Raw genomic sequence first — 20,057 nt, 5'->3', positions numbered from 1 at the left:
GAGACCGTCACGGTAGCCTTAGAGGACGAGATAGAGGAGACGCACCGGGAAATAAAAGAGGTGAGGCAAAAATTAGAGGAAGTGGAAGACGAGGTGAGTGAAATTAAGAAGAGACGGACAGAAACTAAGAGAGAAATACAGGAGGAGGTGATGGAATATGTTCAAGGTCGGTGCTCAAATCGTGATGTTGTGCTCACTAACCAAATAAAGAGTTTGCAGGTGGCGAAGGAGGTGCGGAGACGTGGTGCCAAGGTGAGTGGCGATTTCCGAGGAAATGTATATGATGTGAGGGGAGCTTCAGTCGGCTTGGGGATTGATTTGGATCCGGGTGTTCGTGAAAGGCCGTTGGTGAAGTGTGCGACAGGTCCGGTGTGCGGAGGAGGTGTGCGAGAATGTCCGACTCTGGGGCGTGTGAGGAAAAAGTGCGCGCCGAGGAGTGAGTGTGCTGTCAAGAGTGAGTCAGTCGTAGCGCGTGTGCGAGGGAGCACATGGAAGCGCGTAGTGAGGAGTGTTACAGAGGATGTAACAAGAAAGTGTACACCTGTGGTGAGTGTTACGGAGGAAGTAACGGGAGAGTGTGCGCGAGAGGATGCGCGAGAAAGGTGTGTAACGGACGGGTGCATGGGGAAAGAGTGCGCTGTCAAGAGTAAGGGAGAATGCACACCTGTGGTGAGTGTTACAGAGGCTGTAACGGAAGAGTGTGCGCGAGAAAGGTGTGTAACGGACAGGTGCATGAGGAAAGAGTGCGCTGTCGAGAGTAAGGGTGAGTGCGCTGTCAAGAGTGGTGGTGAAAGTAGTGAGAGTGACACGGAGCGTGAGTTGGTTGTGACAGGTGAGAGAGGACGTACACCTGGAATGGAAGGATGCACACCTGGAATGGTAGAGCGTGTGTGGGAATGCACACTTGAGTTGGTAGTGAGGCACGTGGTTGGGTGTGCGAGTGAGAGCACACCTGTGATTGTCACAGAGGAGGTGACCGAGAAGGGGGTGCGAAGAGGTGTGTTGGTAAGGTGTGCGAACGACGAGTGTGTGCCAAGGTGTTCGGTGGTCAGGTGTGTGACCAAGTCTGTGAGCGGAATGAGTGTACCTGGGTGTGTAAGCGAAGGTGCAATGACGAGGAGCATGGGAACAGCTGGATGTATGAGCAAGGAACGGGCTGCGGGGTGTAAGCATGCAGGTGAGGCATCGACGGTAACCGGGTTAGCGGTTAGAACGACATTTAGCCGAATCGGGCCCTCGGTGCGCGTCGGGCAGCTTCGCGTGCCGCGAGGACCAGCGGGGATCCGAACCACGGCGGTTTCGAAAGAACCGCCGTACGCGATCCACGCTGGGCCTCGCTTTGAACGGCCGCGTCCGTGCTCCACTAGGCGGAGCGGGCAGCCCGATAGGAAGGGTCGTCATGGCGACCCCTTTTTGTTGAGACGTTCCGGCAGGTCGAGATCGGGCCATTGGATGGCTCCGTGCCGAGGTGGTGCATGGGATCTCGGCCCGGGTAAGCGTCCTTCCCTGCACCGAGTGCCGGACGCATCCAGCCGCCGGCACCAAACAACCCGCATTCATTGCTCGGCTTTACGAAGCCGGGCTGTGGAAGTGAATTGGCGCACCGAGAGGCACTCGTGAGTGGACTGTGATGATGGTGATACTGACAGTGGTTTGGACCCGAAATTGAAAAGCAAAAATTTGATGATTGGCAGTAAGGATTGGCAGATGATGGGTAGTGATTGGCAAATTTTTGATTGGCTGAAATGTGATGTGCAAAATTGGTAGTGGAAGATACCCGATGTGGTGGGATGGCCAATCCACCATCCCTCACATCGGGGGGGGCAAAGGAGCACTAGTTTTATGGGGTTTATGGCAGTGAAAACTAGCCGGGAGGGTTAGGATATATCGTGTGTAGGGATCTAGAGAGATGACCTTAGGTAACGTTAAGATTAGTTAGTGACAATGATACCTGTAGTGGGGACGTAGGTAGGTTAGTGTGGATGATAATGACGTGGTATGTGCTTAGTTTAAAGGGAAGACGGGGAGCACTAACTTAGCAGGGCAACAGGTAGTTTAGATGATGCCGTGTGAGTGTTGGAGGTGAATTCAGAAGTGTATTGTGAAAAGTGTGTAAGGAACAGGTGTGATTGCACAGGTGTGCAACTGAACAGGTGTGGAGCAGTGTTTGAGTGAGTAATGGTGATGTGTGTTGTGTTGACCAACTGGTCCAGGAAGAGGAGGAGGGTGCAGGTGGCACCAGGTGTGAGTGCACAGGTGTGCAACAACAGGTATGAGGAACAGGTGTATGGAATAAATGGTAGTGTGGAGTACATGGAGTATTGGAATGGATGGTCGTGGAGTGAGTATGGTGGAAACTATGGATTGGAGTGGATGGTGCGAAGGTGTGAATGGGGGAAGGATGGACCCCCATCACGAATACCCGGGGCGGGTAGTGTAAGTGTTAGGTAGAGGGTACAGGTAAATTGTGGTTGGATATTGGCATCTATGGTGCGGGTGAAAGAATGGTATTTGGATGGGTGCATTAATTAGTGTTGTGGAAATGGCTGGGCGTGTAGCCTGTTAGTGTGTGTAGTTGGTTTGGGCACTCCACCACTGTGAGGATGTCGGCCAGGTGAGGCCGCAGGTGGGCTCTGGGAGCCGGTAGAGTTGTTGTGGATGGGGCCCGAGGACCCGGAGGACGGACCCGGGTAGCCCAGTGCCAGAGGGCACCGAGTGGGGTGACAGAGCCAGGAGGGGCCTTCCCCAATTAGATAGGTTAGGGTGAGGAGCTAGGTAAGCTCGGGTGGCAACTACAGTGGTGGAGGTGTGCAGGTGGGTAGACCTGCTGGGAGAGCTACACGTCTCAGCCCAGAAATCATGCAAGGGCACCAGGAGATGAATCGGGGGAGTGAGACCCCAAATTGATGAAGCACCACTGTTTGGTCAATGGGAATTTGGTTCTTAAAACCCATAGAGTAAGTTGGCCAATGGCTTGGCAGGGAAAGACCCCGGGTAGTGTAAAGTGTGTTAAAGTCATTTAGAGGATAGTTAGGATTAAAGTCTCCTCGCACCATCTGCATCCACTCACCTGGGGTGACGTAACTCCACACCATGCCATGTTTTATTATTTTTGTTGTGCAGATGTTTGGAATGTGAGACGCATCATGACGTGGGTGTGACATTGTGCTGTGTTCCATCTCTCCCTCCTTATGAGGATTGATGATGAATTGGTGATGGCAAATTTTGGTTAGAGGGATTGTGGAGACGAATTTGGTATAGAAGAAATATGGGGAAGACGTGACAGTAGTGACGAATTTGTAAAGGTGTAGGTTGTTGTACATATGGGGTAAGGGCAAGGGTAGTGTAGGTGACAGGGGGGGTGACGTACGGTAGGGACGAGCTTTCTCACTTCGCTCTCCGTACGCACTTCGCCTTGCATTGCCTTATTGATGTGTACCGTTGTGACCTTACCCCTCGCTCATCTGTCTCTCCCCCCCTTTTGTCTCCCACATGACCTGTGCGCCATTGGGCGCCGAGGGGAGCGTGCGTGAGTCCGCCATTGTGCGCCCGGAACTCCCAGAACCAGCTGTCTGCATCGATGCACCACATTATGGACCACATGTCTGTGGCCGAGCACCACTTATGGACCCCATGGGTTGGGGTGTGGCCCCTCTGCTGGAACCGGCCATGAAGGCCCGAAATCTTGCTGGCGGACCTTGATCACAGGGCACCGATGCCCCACAGGTGAACCACACGTAGTCGGCCCTGTGGGCCATAAATAAAAAATAAAAAAACGGACACGTTAGGTGCATTTTATTGCAAATAGGCCGCCAGCAAAAGAAAATGACAACATCTGGAAGAAATAATAATAGCCAGCAGAGGGAGCCGAAGAGCAAGAGACCACCTGCAGGGTTAGGGGTTGTTGTTTTTATTTTTATTCATTGAACAGTGATGACTGTGCACCGATTGGTGCTTGAGGGTGTATTGGTGCGTTTTGGGTGCTTTCATGGTGCATTGATGCAGAGCAGACTGTCTCCCCCCCAGAAAGAACAATCACAGGTTCTGGGTTGCGTTTTGTAAATAAAAGTAGCGTCAAGTGTAAATAATTCTCCCCACCGTCAGTGTGTAGTTTGAAGACCATTCTGCAATTCGGTTAACTGTGGGCGTGAGTCTGTTAGGTAGGGTGCAATGGAGCAGCGGGACATATTTATCTATGTTTTAAAACTGTCGCACTCAGGGTCAGGTTAAAAGTAGAGGGAACTACACCTACGTGTCACACTAAATTAACGTTGTAGGCCCGGGATGGGCCTAAGAGGAGGAGGGTGCAGTGTTGCGGATATGAGGATTGTATTTTTTTTATTGTGTGCTTTATTATTATTATTGCTTGATTCTGGCCCCTCCTGCCTCCAGTGTTGTGTAAAGGTCAAAGGGCGTCCCGGTAGTTAATTCCATAAAGCATCTGTCGTGGAAGTGGATTGGGACTCAAGACCAATGACCGGAAAACAGGTTTACAAAGATCCAGACTTTATTAACTAGTTGTTCACTTCATTCAAATACTAATAACGACCGTTAACTCAATGGACCAGATAGCTCTATCCGCATAGTCCCTCTTTCTCAGCCGATGTTCCTCCGCAGCGCCGTACTCGTTCATTCCATCGGGCAGGGCTTCTGATGGCAAGTGATCCTGACTCAAAGTTTGCTCTGGTTTATATGGGCCTCGTCGCGCTAATCCCTTCTCCGCAAATGCCCCGAGGTCATGCATGCTCGCCCCCCTGCTGGGGAGTTCCTTCACCCTCTTTGCATCCCGATGTCCCAAGTCAATAGTGAAGGCTTGGGAATGTGTGTTAGCCCGGGGCCTTGATACAGGTGGACAAAGGAACTCCCAGGTTTAACTCAATGAGATACATTCCTAACATTTATTCTACCACATTTGAGATCTACCAATCTCATAACTAGTTACATAGTATAAAGATTTATTCTACCACACATCCATTGAAGGACACGATAATACCCTTGTTCAGTAGTTTATATCCTTATTATGTGTTTTAGGGTAAGGCCTTGTCTTCCATTAGAATGACACTCCATTGCACCAAGTGAAAGAGATAGATTCCCTTCATCCTTCATTCCCATTCCCAAAACCTCCATTTCCCCTTTCGTCAATTGCCATTCGCATTGCCAACTACAATTGCCGCCATTGAACATGTGCTCGGGTTGGGGAAGAAAGGCGTGCCCGCCCGTCGTCATCAAGGGCGGAGCCAGAGGGTCGCGCGACCAACCAGGGCCGAGGTGAGCACACCGATGGGCGTGTCCCTGAAGGCCGGCGGCTTAATCGCCGGAGGCGCTATAAGAGCGCACGCGCAAGAGTGACCAGGGGCTGAGCTGAGCTGCGTGGTGAGGTGCAAAAGCAAAGAGCTGGGTCGTCAGGGCTGAGCTGCGTGGTGAGGTGCAAAGAAAAGAGCTGGGTCGTCAGAGGAGAGCTGAAAAAAAGGGTCCAAGAGAGCTGAGTTGTGAGGTCCGAGGCTGAGCTGCGTGGTGAGGTGCAAAGAAAAGAGCTGGGTCGTCAGAGGAGAGCTGAAAAAAAGGTCCAAGAGAGAGAGGAGGGAGATCATCCAGCAGCGATTCTTGTCCAAAGAGAAAAGATCATCCAGCAGCGATTCTGGTTCAAAGGAGATCATCCAGGGAAGCACAAAGCCTGCTATTCGTCGCCTTGCTCGCCAGCAGCAGCGTCCACAGCAGCAGCAGCAGCAGTGTCCACAGCAGCAGCAGCAGCAGCGTCCACAGCAGCAACAACACTCAACAGCCGCTTGGGGCCTGGACGGAGCAGGGCCGCGAAGGAACGGCGGCTGCCCAACGAGCCGATCGTGCTGCAGGACCAGTTGGACCTCCCTATCCCGCCAGCCATCCACCTGCCATCCCTATCATCATTCCCCGTGTGAGTCCGTTTCTGTTTGTTCTGTCCTGGGTAGTTAATTAAGTCTGTATAAGCTAGTATTTTCACTGTGTCTCTAAAAGCTTCTGTATATTATTTTATTATCTTTCCTTCTCCTTGGTTATTTTGAGCCTGTACATAGTAAATAAATTTAGTAGTATTTTCAAACCTTTTTGCCTTCGTCTTCTTATTCCTTTTCTTCACATCCGTCGTCTTCGTCTTTTCCCTCATTGAATAGCTGTGGCGCGATACGGCCAACGTTCGAGTGAATTGGGTGAATCGGGGAAACTGTTAGGTCGCGGGGCCTCCGCTCGGCAAACATACCATCCTTAACCGCGGGCCCGTAACTATATATATATATATATATATATATATATATATATATATATATATATATATATATATATATATATATATATATATATTATACATACATACACACACACACACACACACACACACACACACACACACACACACACACACACACACACACTCCACTTGCTCGGCTTGTGTTTTGTTGTTTCCTCTTCTCTTTGTAACTACTCGTTCATGATCTCAATTGGCCACTTGGCATATTTCTCCACACCTCTATCTGTTGCCATCCTCCAGGTAACGCCACTTTGTCTGTTCTTGTTCTCTATTTACACTAGACTATTTTGGTGACATGGCTTCTCCTCGTCACATTTCTATTCCATATCTCTTTGCTGAAGTCCATCCAATAATCTTCAATTGTCTCGTGGCACAATTTCCAGCTGGATGACCAACCATCAATTAGAAGTAGACGCTAACAAGATCTACCTTTTCACCTTCCCACGTGAATCACCATATTATTTTATATTCACCTTCAATAACACTGCCCGATTGCTATCTTGCGTGTGCACCTTCTTGGCATCTATTTTCTTGTTCTTGATGATTTCGATTTCTCTGTACAGCATTTTGTGAAGTTTTAAGATGTGCTATTTATAGGAATATTCAAACCTCATTCACTTGATAGTTGAGAGGCATACGATGTGCATGTCGATTTAAATTAATAGAAACAATTTTCATGTTGCATGCTCCTGATCTTGTGAATCATAGAGCTTCTGGAACCACTGCCACTGTAAAAGGTATGGCAAAATCATGACACCAAATTTGAGCTCATCACAATCTGTATGTAAAGGTTCCACTTCATTATAAACAAAACAATAGGATAGAAAGAAAAGAAGAAACCCCTTTGATTAAAGCTTTTCCACACTTAAAGCTGAAATGATGTAATGGGAAAACCCAAGATGTTTGGATGACATTTCATAGCCAGCTTCACCATACCAGCTACAAAACAATGAACACTTGAACTGTGCAGAGATGGCTCGGTGAGGAAGTTCGGAGGAATGTTGTACAGCCCGTAGCAATGTCCCATGCACTTCAGGAAGCAATGCTACTCTCCAAGGATTTTTCATTCCAAGCAGTAGAATCCAATTACAGCCACGAATTAATCTTGCCATGGGTGCATGACTAGCTACTTGGCATGGTTAGGCTCATGGTCTGTCAACTAGGCTCTCATGAGCGTAACCATGTCAAATAGCTAGTCATGACCCATGGCAAGATCATCTGTGGCTGTAATTGGATTCTAAAGCCACAGATCTTGCCCTTGGTATTGGTTGGCAAAACTATCTGCCAACTAAATGACAATCAAGGCATGACAAACACGGTTTTGCAAGAAAAATTGGCAAACCATACAGTGGCCAGGCCAGTATTCAGCTAGAATGCTTTACTTGCAAATCTTATTCCGTTTTAACCCTTCATTGTGTTTATCTGTTTTCGTAACAGTGCTCCAGAACCACAAATCCTAGATTACCAAACGCAACAACACAAGCTACTTCCCCTGCTCGCCACAACCTATGCATTCCACTTCATCGGTAACTATGTGAGCAAAATGTACCAGAACATAAGTGAAAGTGTCGACGCAGGGAACTACAGCCAACTGAATGAGGTAAATATTGCTCATTTTCCTGTAGAATAACCTGTAAATATCGAGCCATTTTGTTAAATGCTCTAAATATTTATTTATAGCAGGAACATGAGAGGTAATAATTGCTTTTAGTAATTACGAAAATAAGTTAAGCTTGCACATTTAGAATTTTACACGAAGCGAGGAAGAGCAAAATCAAATCTTTGTTGATGTGCTATCCTTTCCGATTGACTTTTTTTGAAGGGGGAGGGTTATATACAAAGCCATATTCCAGGTGTTTGACCAGTTTGTGATATTTATCAAGGTCTAAAGAGAGGCAAGAGGCTGCTGCCTGCCCATCTGAAGGATGGGGTCTTCAGCAAATCAATGAAGAGGATTTTTCAGAGGTCGTTGATGAAGATTAGGAATAGGATGGGGCTTAAAACACTGCCTTGGGACATTTCAGCCTTGACAGGGAGAGTAGATAAAAGGATTCCGTTGAGAGCCACACACTGGCTACAAGACTAGAGGAGGTCAGTCACCAAAGAGTATAGTTGTCTTAGATGCCATACACAGAGAGTTTGAATCGAAAGGCGGGATGCCAGACGAGGCATGTCAAGAGCGATTGCTCTGATCTCATGTCTCGCATTGGGGGACTCAATTCATTGCTGGGAGAGTAGGAGCAGACAGTCTGAATCTGAATTGATTATCCGAGATGAGGTTGTTAGAGAAAAGGAAGGATTCCACATCAACTGAGATGATGGATTCCATGACCTTGCTGATGATTGGAAGTACACTAATAGCCTTGTAGTTAAGGGGATCCTTTTTTGCATGTTCTTTATGTAATTTGGTGTTGTTGGCTGATTTCCAAGCAGATGGAAGACAACCTAGGGAAAATGATACGGTGAAAAGGGCAGCGTGAGGTGTGAAGAGCAACAGAGCAGGTTTTTAGGACATGGTGGGCTGATGCAGTCTTGTCCGGTTTCAGAATCAGTCAAATGGTTGCCAGAATCTTCTGCACCTGCTCAAGTGCAAATGACAGACTCCAGGAGCAGTTAGGTTCAACTTGGTAGGGTAGATACAGAGAGTGATGGGTTGGAGACACACAATTTGGAAGCGAGCACAGAATCGAGGCATTCCATCTTCTCATAAGTGGAGTTGGCTGTGGTGCCATTTGAAGTGAGGGAACAGATGGTGGGGGGCGGGGCATACTCCGGAGACAGTCTTAACAAGGTGGCATCAGGTGTAGAGGAGGGAGACAGGTATGAAAGTTCAATCTTGAGGTCGGACAGATGCTGTTTTCTGGCTCGCCGAGCCCTAGACGAGCAGGCTGGACTTTAACAGGGACACAAATTAGACAAGTCAACACATCAAGGTATCTCCAACTAGGTTTAGCACGGAAAATTGGACGAAACAACAACCAGCAACACAAGAATTAAAATAAAACAGTAAAACAACTTAACTGGTCTTAGCTTTGTTGGTTGAGCTGAATGGGGGAACTAAAGGGTTCCGGGTTCCTCCACGTGTGATTGTCAATTATTATTATTATTTTATTTTTTTAGCTTTGAAGTCTTAAAATACTTTTTCAGTGATGGACTTCATGACTTCACCATGAGGAAAGCATTTATCCCTTTCTATCTCTCTCTCTCATAGCTGCATGCCACATCAGCAGGCCTCAAAGCATTCACCACATGGGTAGTAGTGGCAGGTGTGGAGACTTGTCGCATGGCATGTGGTGGCCATGGTTTTTCATGTGCCAGTGGTTTGCCAGAGCTGTATACCAACAGTGCACCATCCTGCACATATGAAGGCGAAAACACGGTCATGATGCTCCAAACTGCCAGGTGTGGTGTCTGTTGTCCACTCAACCTTTCACTTGCATTTCTATCGCTTTGTCTTTCTGTCTCTCTCGCTGAATTCCTTGCCTACTTTTTCTTCCACTTCTCTTCAAATCAAAATGTCAGCTGCATCTGTGTGCTTTCAACTTTTTACTGCCTCTCATGCCGTGGCTTTCCATTTTATAAACTTTAACACTGAGCGGAATTTCACACGAACCACAAGGGCGTGTCCTTGCGCTATACAAAAAATCCCTGCTAATTCCATATCAGCCGAATTATGTCCCAGAAGCATGGGGGATGGATCCTGGAGTTTAGAAATTGGGGGTGGAGCTAGAGGAGTAAACATAGGCTTCTGGTACACCGTGCGGCTCTCGAAAATTGATGACGACCTCGTGTTCATGATTATAAAGGCTCGCCAAGACTGCTGCCAGCACAAAACTCGATTAAATGGCGATTTCTCCTGCATTTATACAAGAAGTACAAGTGAAAGACAATCCTGCACGATACACCATACCCTTCCCCCACCCTTTTGAGTGCAGAACAATATACATATGGACATGTGTGAGAGGGATGGGGATTGAAGGGGAGAATATGTGCATGCATGAGACATTGGGGGGAGGGGGGATGGCGGGGAGAAGTGGGAGCAGTGCCATATAATACTAGAGTTCGGCGAACTTTACAATATGCGCCATGTTGTTCCTCAACTGTGACAGGTGATCGTTACATGTCGAAGTGGAAAATTAAAAGTGGTGATTGTTATGTTTCATGGTAAAGATGTAAAATGGGTTGCTTATAATTTTAAAAAGGGGGGTTAAGGAATTGACTAATATCTTGGAAATTCCATTGAAGTTGTTCTTCAAGGGAAACTAAAAATATAATTTTGCTAATTGCCTTTTTGGGCAGGGAACTTTTCACATGTCCCTCAAACTCCATTACCTCTCAATAAATGTACAGTGTAACTTATTTTGCCTGCCTTTGTACTGACCACCCCCTCTGCCCTCCCTGGTCTGCAATGTGAATGTGCTCCGAACCTTTGATTAAGGTAGTCACGGGTAGATCATTGTGCTCTGTCAATGCTGCTATAATGGGGACAAAACTGTGATCAGATGTGGATACTTGGGGACACTGCTGAGTGCACGAGATACATTTAAAGCTGGAAGTAAACAACAACAACAACAACAACTAGAACGCCACTCTGGAGATCGCATACTCCCGCCGTGGGTCAAGTTGGAATAGTACGATTTCACAAAAGTTTGAGGGAGTAGTTCAGTGACAACACAAGACAGGCACTGCACAGATATATATTTAGAATATATAGAAGATAATGTTAAAAAAAACAAGGCAATTTCACTTACATTTTCGGATTCAGCATTCAATTTCATATAGGTGAGTGTATTTTGAGGCATGTGTAACTTCAAATAAAATTGTAAGCCAGGAAAAACGTTCGTTTCATTCCTTAGGGATACAACATGTAAAACTGGCCCAAACGTGAAAACAAAACTCGCTCATTTTAGGTCGTACAAGCTAATGCGACCACTCATTCTTCTGGTAAGAATCCCGTGCACATGCTTGTCACACTTATAAGTCACCTAAGTCTTTATAAGTTCATCAAATACTGACACCGCGATTGACATTCGCTGAGGTCAATGTTGATATCTCTTCTGAGGTAAAAACCAAAAAACAACAAAAAAAAAACAGTTTTAAAGCATTATACTTATCAAACAATACATTTTATGAAACGGGGAAACCTGATACACACTTTGGTGGTTTTAAAATGACAGAATATGTCTATTAGAAAAAACAAATGCACATGAAGACGACGCTGCTAAACAAATACACCGCTCTAACGCATAACCACGACTTTAAACGACATTTACAACAAATATGAAAACTATTTTCATATCACAATGTTAAATATAGAATATATAGACGATAATGTTAAAAAAAAATGAGCCCTATCTTCCAATGGTAAAAAAATCCTTCAAATAATTCCTGGATCCGGAATAATATCCTTAGCTTCACCAAAAACAAATCAATTCTTCCTTATCCCAAGGGCAATCATCCCACCAACTTTCATCCAAATCCGTTCAGAACTTTTCCAGATATCTTGTTCACAAACACACGAACACACACACACACACACACGCACACACACACACACACACACACACACACACACACACACACACACACACACACACACACACACACACACACACACACAAACACGGACGGACGGACACGATTGAATGCATTACTCCCTGGCAGGAGTAACAACAGGCATTTCAAGGCCATTTTTCCTGCGAGAACAGGGGTTAGCCTTGTGGGCCCCATGACAATCTTCTCCATTTTGCCCTATTTTCTACATCTCCCCTTGTTAACCCCCTTGCCCGCATTTCTTCTTCTTCCACCACCTTTAGCCAAGTCTTTCTCGGTCTTCCTCGTCCTCTACTTCCTTCTGCATTCATTTCCATCACTCTTCTCAACCAGTCACTTTCATCCTTCCTCAACACATGACCAAACCATCTCAACCTGTTTCTCTTCACAGCATCAATCACAGGCTCTATTCCCATCATCTTTCGCAATTCATCATTTGTCTTCCTCTCTCTCGACGATACTCCGCACATGCACCGAACCATTCGCATTTCCGCACTTTCCAGCCTTCGTTGCTGCTCTACGTTCATTACCCATGTCTCGCTCCCATAAATCATAACACTTCTCACACATGCAGCATACACCTTTCCCTTCAGCTTCAACGACACTCCCCTCCTCGTCAGCACGCCACTCATTTCCTGAAACTTCTTCCATGCACATCTCACTCAAGCAACCGTTGCCGAGTCTGATCCACCTTCTCCATTCAGCAGGTCTCCTAGGTAGCAAAATGTTTTCACACCTTCCAGCTTCACGCCGTCTCAAAGATCCAACTCAACATTTCCTCCGTCTGCAGCTCCCTCTGTGCACACCTTACCCTTGAATGTAGCTGCCACACTGGTTAATGACCCTCTCAGACCACTACATTTTTGATGAACCCACTCAGCGCACATTGTACATTGAATGGAGTTCACTCCGACACCCTTCCTGCACACAGCACACGTCCACTTCCCAGTTCTTTCCACCTCACCACATGCTTTACCACTTGCCATCACCTTCGTCTTTTCGATATTCACCTTCAGACCTTTAGCCTCCATACATTCCTTCCACTTGTTCATCTTCTCCTTCAGTCCATCCATATTGTCCCCAAACAACACCAGATCATCTGCATACAACAACTTCCACGGTAAACCCTCCTTTACATTCCGAGCCAGGACCTCAATCACAGCTACAAATAGCAGTGGACTTAGTACCGACCCCTGATGCACTCCCATCTTCACCTCAAACTCACCACTGTTCCCGTACTTCGTCCTTACAGCTGAGCGCACTCTCGTACATTGCCATCACTACTGTGATCAACCATTCCTCCACTCCTAACTTCCTGAATGCACATGTTACTACTTCGCGTGGAACCCTATCGAATGCTTTCTCCAGATCAACAAACCCAAGAAATGACTTCTTCCCCTTCTCCATGTACTTCTCCTACATCTGTCTTACAATAAAAATCGCGTCTGTCGTTCCTCTTCCTGGCATAAATCCAAACTGCATTTCGTCGATCTTCACTTTCTTTCTTATCCTCTTCTCCAACACCCTTTCCAATACCTTCATTTCATGCTCCAATAACTTTATTGCTCGATACGAGCCACAGTCCAGAGGGTCACCTTTCCCCTTGTATAGAGGGACGAGGGTGTAGTGAAATTATACCAAGGTGAACCCAGGGTGTGCTCGCTACAGAAGGGGCGTCTATAAGACCCGGGACAACCGGGGCGCGCGGACACTCCAGCGGAACTCACTGTGACATAGTCCTGTAGTTTGAATGGTATGTACGCCCCTAAATGCTGCGCTGACTGTCCTCTCTGTTGGACCATTGCTATATTGAATCGACCATTGCTCATGAAATACTCAGATTTTAATGCCTGTTGCATGCATGTATTCTTACAGGATGTACTACAGATCTAAATGATATTAAACCTACCCAGAGGTCAAGTCGTGTCTGAGCTTGATTTTCACGACATTTAATATCATTTAGATCGCCGGAATGGCTGACCACAAGATGATCGTGGTACCGATTCTCGGAGCCGACCCTCAAGCTGAGGGATCAGCATCGGAGTTCACTCACTGGCTCAAAACGCTGGAGAATTACTTTGCTGCTCACGAAACAGAGCCCACCGCAGCGATAAAGCTGTCCGTGTTACAGTCGAAGGTCTATCACACCGTTTTCCGGAACATTTCTCGATTTGGGACGTACGCTACGGCTCTAGCCGAGCTGAAGCGCCTCTACGTAAAGACACGGAGTGCTGTGCACGGCCGGCATCAACTCTCTCAGCGGCGACAGCAACCATCTGAATCGATCGATCGCTTCGCGCAGGAGTTGCGCTACCTGTTGGCAGACTGTGTGCAGGACGTCCGGACCCACGAGCAAGTGCAGGACGACTTGCTCCGAGATTCATTCATCTCCGGAATTAATTCTGGAGTCTTGCGGCTCCGTCTCCTGGAGGTCGCGGATCTGACATTTACAGAAGCACTACGGCTGGCACGCATATACACAGATGCCCGAGAACAATCCACCGCATATGATCACCCACGAGTCGTGGCGGGGACCTCGCAACTTGTGCGACCGGAGAGGGCTATTGCCAAGGATACGGAGGAGGACCCGACCACTACGGCCGAGTCTCTGGGAGCTCCTGAAGCGGACTCCGCTTCCGGCCTCACTGCTGCCGCCGCTGCCCGGCCACGGCCTGACCGGTATGCAAAATGTTATTTTTGCGGGAATCGGCAGCACCCTCGCTCTGAATGCCCGGCCCGGGAGGCTACATGCCACCTGTGCTCCACCGAGGGCCATTTTGCAAAGGTCTGCAGGAAGGCCGCTCGGGGCACGCGTCCCCGCGCGACTTTGAATGGGCTCATCGCGGAGCCAACGGATCGAGCGCCGGACGGGGCGCCTCACTCGGCTTTGAAGAGCCGCTCTCCTGCTCGCGGGCCTCTGGCTACACGCCCGACCTTGGTGAGATACACCGGGCCGCCGAAACAAATGGCGCGAACGCGACCGGCCACAGCGCGACCGACCTTGACTGGCGTTCGAACGCCTACTTCAAACAAGCGACATGCTCCTGCTTTGGAAACTCCTCTCGATGTGCGGCAAACGCAGCACGTGACTCGAGCCCCATCTGACAGCGGCTTTTACGAATTACATGCACCCACTTTGGCATATGAATCTGCAGACGGCAGAGATCTTTCTCACGTGACTCGAGCGCCATCTGGCGGCTGCTCTTACGACCTACACACACCCACTCTGGCAAATGAAACTGCTGATGAGCCAACGGACTTCAATGCTCCTGCTGAGGCCCAACCTGCCGACGCTGCCCGAAGGATTGCAGCCGGCGTGGGATCCACCCGCGAGGCGCGATCTTCTCGCCCGGCCGGTACAATACCTGCCGGGTCTGCCGGCCTTGCGCAGGCCATCATTCCGCTCACGGTCGCGGGCGTTTTTGCGCAAGCTTTGATTGACACGGGGTCCACGGATAGTTTTATCGATCAGCGACTCGTGCATCAACATGGGTGGCCGGTTCTCGGGACAACCCGCCGGATCTTCATGGCCTCTCAGGGACTTCGGTTGAGCACAAAAGGGGCGTGTCAATTGAAACTTGTGATAAAGGGACGCACGTTCCCGGATGTGTATCTCATGGTATTACCTGCGTTATGCGCTGACGTTCTGTTAGGACTTGATTTCCTTAAGCGGCATGGACGTTTGGAAATAGACTTCGGTGGGCCGGACACGCTCGCTGTGTGCGCCCTCGCTCAAATGGACATGGAGCCACTCTCACTGTTCCCCAACCTGACCACTGATTGTACCCCTGTAGCCGTCAAATCGCGGCGCTACTCTCGCGCGGACGCGCAATTCATTGCGGAAGAAACGGCCCTGCTCTTAAAGGACGGTATTATAGAACACAGTAGGTCACCGTGGCGGGCCCAAGTCTTAGTGGTGCGGAGTGAGGCCCACCGCCGGCGTATGGTAATCGACTATTCGCAGACGATTAATCGTTTTACACAGCTGGATGCCTACCCCTTACCGGGGATGGACGCCCTGGTACGCCAGGTGGCCCTGTAATCCGTTTATAGCACTCTCGATCTGTGTAGTGCGTATCATCAAGTCCCCATCTCTAGGGCTGATCGCGTCTTTACAGCCTTTCAATCGGGTCAGCGGTTGTACCAGTTCACGAGACTTCCCTTAGGGGTAACTAACGGAGTCGCTTGTTTTCAGAGGGCTATGGATGACCTCGTTGCGAAGGAGAATTTGACCGATGTCTTTGTCTATCTGGACAATCTTACGGTATGTGGGTATGACGAGGAGCATCACGACGCTAATCTGAAACGCTTCCTCGAGGTCGCGCGGAAATATCGCCTAACCATGAATGCGGCTAAGTGTCGATACTCTCTACGCACGGTAGACCTTTTGGGGTACACCGTGACCCATGGCTCCGTCTCTCCGGATAAGGAGCGTCTGCGCCCTTTGCTCGATATGGCTCCGCCTAGCGATCGGGCTTCGCTGAAACGCGCTCTAGGGCTGTTCGCCCACTACTCAAAGTGGGTGCAAAATTTATCCGCGAAGCTCCGCCCCCTCATGGCCTGCGACACTTTCCCCATGGGCCCGGCCGCCCTGGCGGCCTTCGAGGGCCTTAAAGTCGACATCGCTGGCGCCGCTGTCGCGACGATTGACGAGAGTGCCTCTTTCGTTTTGGAGAGTGATGCCTCGGATCATGCGATAGCGGCGACTCTCTCCCAAGGAGGCCGCCCTGTGGCTTTCTTCTCGCGGACTCTCACCTCCGCCGAGCGGAGGCATTCGTCTGTCGAAAAGGAAGCGTACGCGATCGTCGAATCAATTCGGCGATGGCGGCCGTATCTGCTTGGGCGGAGTTTCCAAATCGTCACGGACCAACAGAGTGTTGCGTTTATGTACGACACCTTACATGCTCAGCGCATTAAGAATGAGAAAATCACCCGTTGGCGTATCGAACTCGCCGACTTCTGCTACACCATCAAATACCGCCCGGGGAAGGATAACCTGGTCGCTGACGCCTTATCGAGGCCGGCCACTTGCGTGGGGGTTGTAACTTTGGAGGGGCTGCGCACTTTGCACGGCACTATGTGTCATCCCGGGGTAACGCGCTTCGCGCATTTTGTGCGCGAGGGCAATCTGCCGTACTCAATTGAGGACATCCGCCGCATCTGCCGTGATTGCGCGATCTGTGCGGAACTCAAACCGCGTTTTTATAACCCTCATATGGGGACACTCGTTAGGGCTACTAGACCGTGGGAGCGCTTGGCGATGGACTTCAAAGGGCCGCTGCCAATGTCGAGCAACTCTCGCTATCTGCTCACTATCGTCGATGAGTATTCCCGATTCCCCTTTGCTTACACGTGCGGGGATATGTCGGCTACCACGGTTATTCGGTGCCTGCAGAATTTGTTTTCTATGTTCGGGTATCTGGCCTATGTGCATAACGATCGGGGTGCGGTGTTCCTGTCCCAGGAGGTGAGGGGCTACTTGCTCCAGCATAATGTCGCTTCGAGCTACACCATCCCATACCGGCCCCAAGCGAATGGGCAGATCGAACGCTTTAATGGGATTATATGGAGGGCCGTCATGCTAAGCCTTCGGACCCTCGGCCGAGGCCTCGATAAATGGGCGTGGTCGCTACCTGCCGCTCTAAACTCGATCCGGGCTCTCCTATGCACTGCCACCAACCAGACTCCTCACGAACGACTGTTCCACCACCCTAGAAGCTCCAGCAGTATCCAATCTTTACCCAGCTGGCTCGCTGAACCGGGGCCCGCCTATCTCAAACGAGCGGTTCGCGCTAGCAAGTACGACCCCCTTGTTGACAAAGTGCAGGTCCTCCAGGCTAATCCCGAGCATGCTCGCGTGTTAACGGCGGATGGCCGCGAGTCTACTGTCTCCGTACGCCATCTCGCCCCATGTGGGGACGACGACAGGGATATCGACGAACCCGTCTACGAGTCTATGGACTCTACCGAAGCTTCCCCTATGGAACTACCACCGTTACTCCCGTCGTTCCCCACTCCCATGCCCGAAGGCGCAGGGGCGCCCCCTCCGACTCCCACCTCTGGCGGCTCTTCCGACGCGGGGGACTCTGGGCTTGGGGACGCCGTGCCCGGTAGATTCCGAACACGAACTGGCAGGGAAGTTCGCCGCCCCGACCGCTACGGGTGGTCCGACTGATGTGGATTGACGTGACCCATTCGTTTATTGCTGATGCTTGCTTGCAACCTGCCGAGCGGCAGTATAGTTCTAACGGCGGGGAGAATGTAGTGAAATTATACCAAGGTGAACCCAGGGTGTGCTCGCTACAGAAGGGGCGTCTATAAGACCCGGGACAACCGGGACGCGTGGACACTCCAGCGGAACTCACTGTGACATAGTCCTGCAGTTTGAATGGTATGTACGCCCCTAAATGCTGCGCTGACTGTCCTCTCTGTTGGACCATTGCTATATTGAATCGACCATTGCTCATGAAATACTCTGATTTTAATGCCTGTTGCATGCATATATTCTTACAGGATGTACTACAGATCTACATGATATTAAACCTACCCAGAGGTCAAGTCGTGTCTGAGCTTGATTTTCACGACAGAGGGTACTCAGTTCCCAAGCCACTGGAATGCGGCCTTCTTTCACCACCAGATTACAGACCTCTGTCATTCTCTTCACACCCCAACTTCCCGCTGCCTTCAACATATCTCCCACAACTCCCGTCGGCCCTCCCGCTTTTCCACTCTTCATTGCTTTTATTGCTTCCTCAACTTCCTTCTCAGTTATCTTCTCTGCCGGTCCTAAAACTGGGTTACTCTCTATGTTGCCATCCCATTCATTCTCTGCATTCAACAGCATTTCCATATATCTCTTCCATCTTCCTTTAATTGCATCTGGGTCCACAACAATTTGTCCCACTTCATCGTTCAAGCAACTCACCCCCATCATATCACACCTCTCTTTCGCTATCTGCTTTGCAATCCTGAATGCCGCTCTCTGACCCTCTTCGGAATCCAAGCGTTCCCCGAACATATTCCTGTGTGCCTCCTGCGCCTTTGCTACCTCTTTCTTTGCAGCCTTCTTGGCTGCCTTGTAACTTTCATGCTCTGCCTCTTCTGCCCCCGTACCCTTTGCCTTCTGCCACTCCTTGAACTTCTTCCTCTTCTCGGCAAGCCTCTTACCAACTTCTTCATCCCACCACCATGTTTCCGAGTGCCTCGGTCGTCCTTTTGTCCATCCACATACCTCACCAATGGCTCCCAACAGACTATCTTTCATTGACATCCAACCACTTTCAAGCTCGACCACATCATCCTCTACCATACTCAGAATAGAATAGAATAGAATGATCGTTTTAAGGCCATTATCCCCGCTAGAGCGGGGGTTAGCCTTGCAGGCCCCATGAGCTTATGGTTCCCTGTTTGAGGCAATGTTTTTTATGGCCGGATGCCCTTCCTGATGCCAACCCTTAGTCGCCTCTTCTCTACCATACTCAGCCTCTCTTTTAATGCCTCCTTCACTGTCACCTCTTTCAACCTCCACACCTTCATTCTTGGTTGGTGCTTCAACCGCCGAGCTCTCCTCGCACCTTTCACCCTTATGTCGCAGACAACCAAGTGGTGCTGTGAAACAGCTGTGAAATTAAAGCTGGCAGTGGATTGGAAACAAAGCAAACATATTGTTAGGAATTTGGGTCGTCATATATGTAGAGCAGAGTAGATCTGAATAGGTAACATGCTTCGTGTGTCGCGGTAAGGAACACTTCCTGTAATAAGTCATGTGTAGGCGTTTGTTGGGTTAAGATGTATGATTGTGAATCTACCAGGAGATTCGAGTAATAGTTAGTGTAGGGAATAATGAGTAGAGCCCTTTTATGTCTCACCTGTTAGCCAAGCCTTTGTCCCTTATGGCACTGCAGACCACATAGACATTGGTTAGGATTCCTTTAGTACAACACTAAATGATGCCTTTCCCCCCTGACATGACTTAGGAAGAAATCGGGGAAACCCCGCCACACGGCCGCCACCATTTGCACCTCCGCGAAGCCTATCCACCTCGCATAGCACGTGCTACAACTCAAGGAGCAGGAGCGGGAGTGAGAGTAACGCAGTGGGCGTGCCCCTGGACGGGCCGGCGAGTCGGTGGAGGCTCTGATTGGCAGGACAGCGCGCCAATGCTGACGTCACCGGCCAGGGATATTAGTGGGGGCCGGACGCCATTGCCAGAGCAGTGGAG

General features: G+C 49.3%; 1 protein-coding gene across 1 annotated transcript in view; it reads left to right on the top strand.

Moving 5' to 3' along the window:
• Positions 1-20,057, top strand: part of ACOX1 (acyl-CoA oxidase 1) — an 88,794-nt gene that overhangs the window by 56,966 nt on the left and 11,771 nt on the right. The window contains exons 8-9 of the mRNA XM_068120814.2: positions 7,721-7,883; positions 9,495-9,685. Of these exons, the coding sequence (XP_067976915.1) occupies positions 7,721-7,883; positions 9,495-9,685 (354 nt within the window). The remainder of the gene's footprint in view (positions 1-7,720; positions 7,884-9,494; positions 9,686-20,057) is intronic.

The sequence above is a fragment of the Myxine glutinosa genome, chromosome 1 (assembly GCF_964187855.1).
Source record: "Myxine glutinosa chromosome 1, kmMyxGlut1.1, whole genome shotgun sequence".
NCBI lineage: Eukaryota > Metazoa > Chordata > Myxini > Myxiniformes > Myxinidae > Myxine > Myxine glutinosa.
This window is presented reverse-complemented; position numbering and strand designations above follow the sequence as displayed.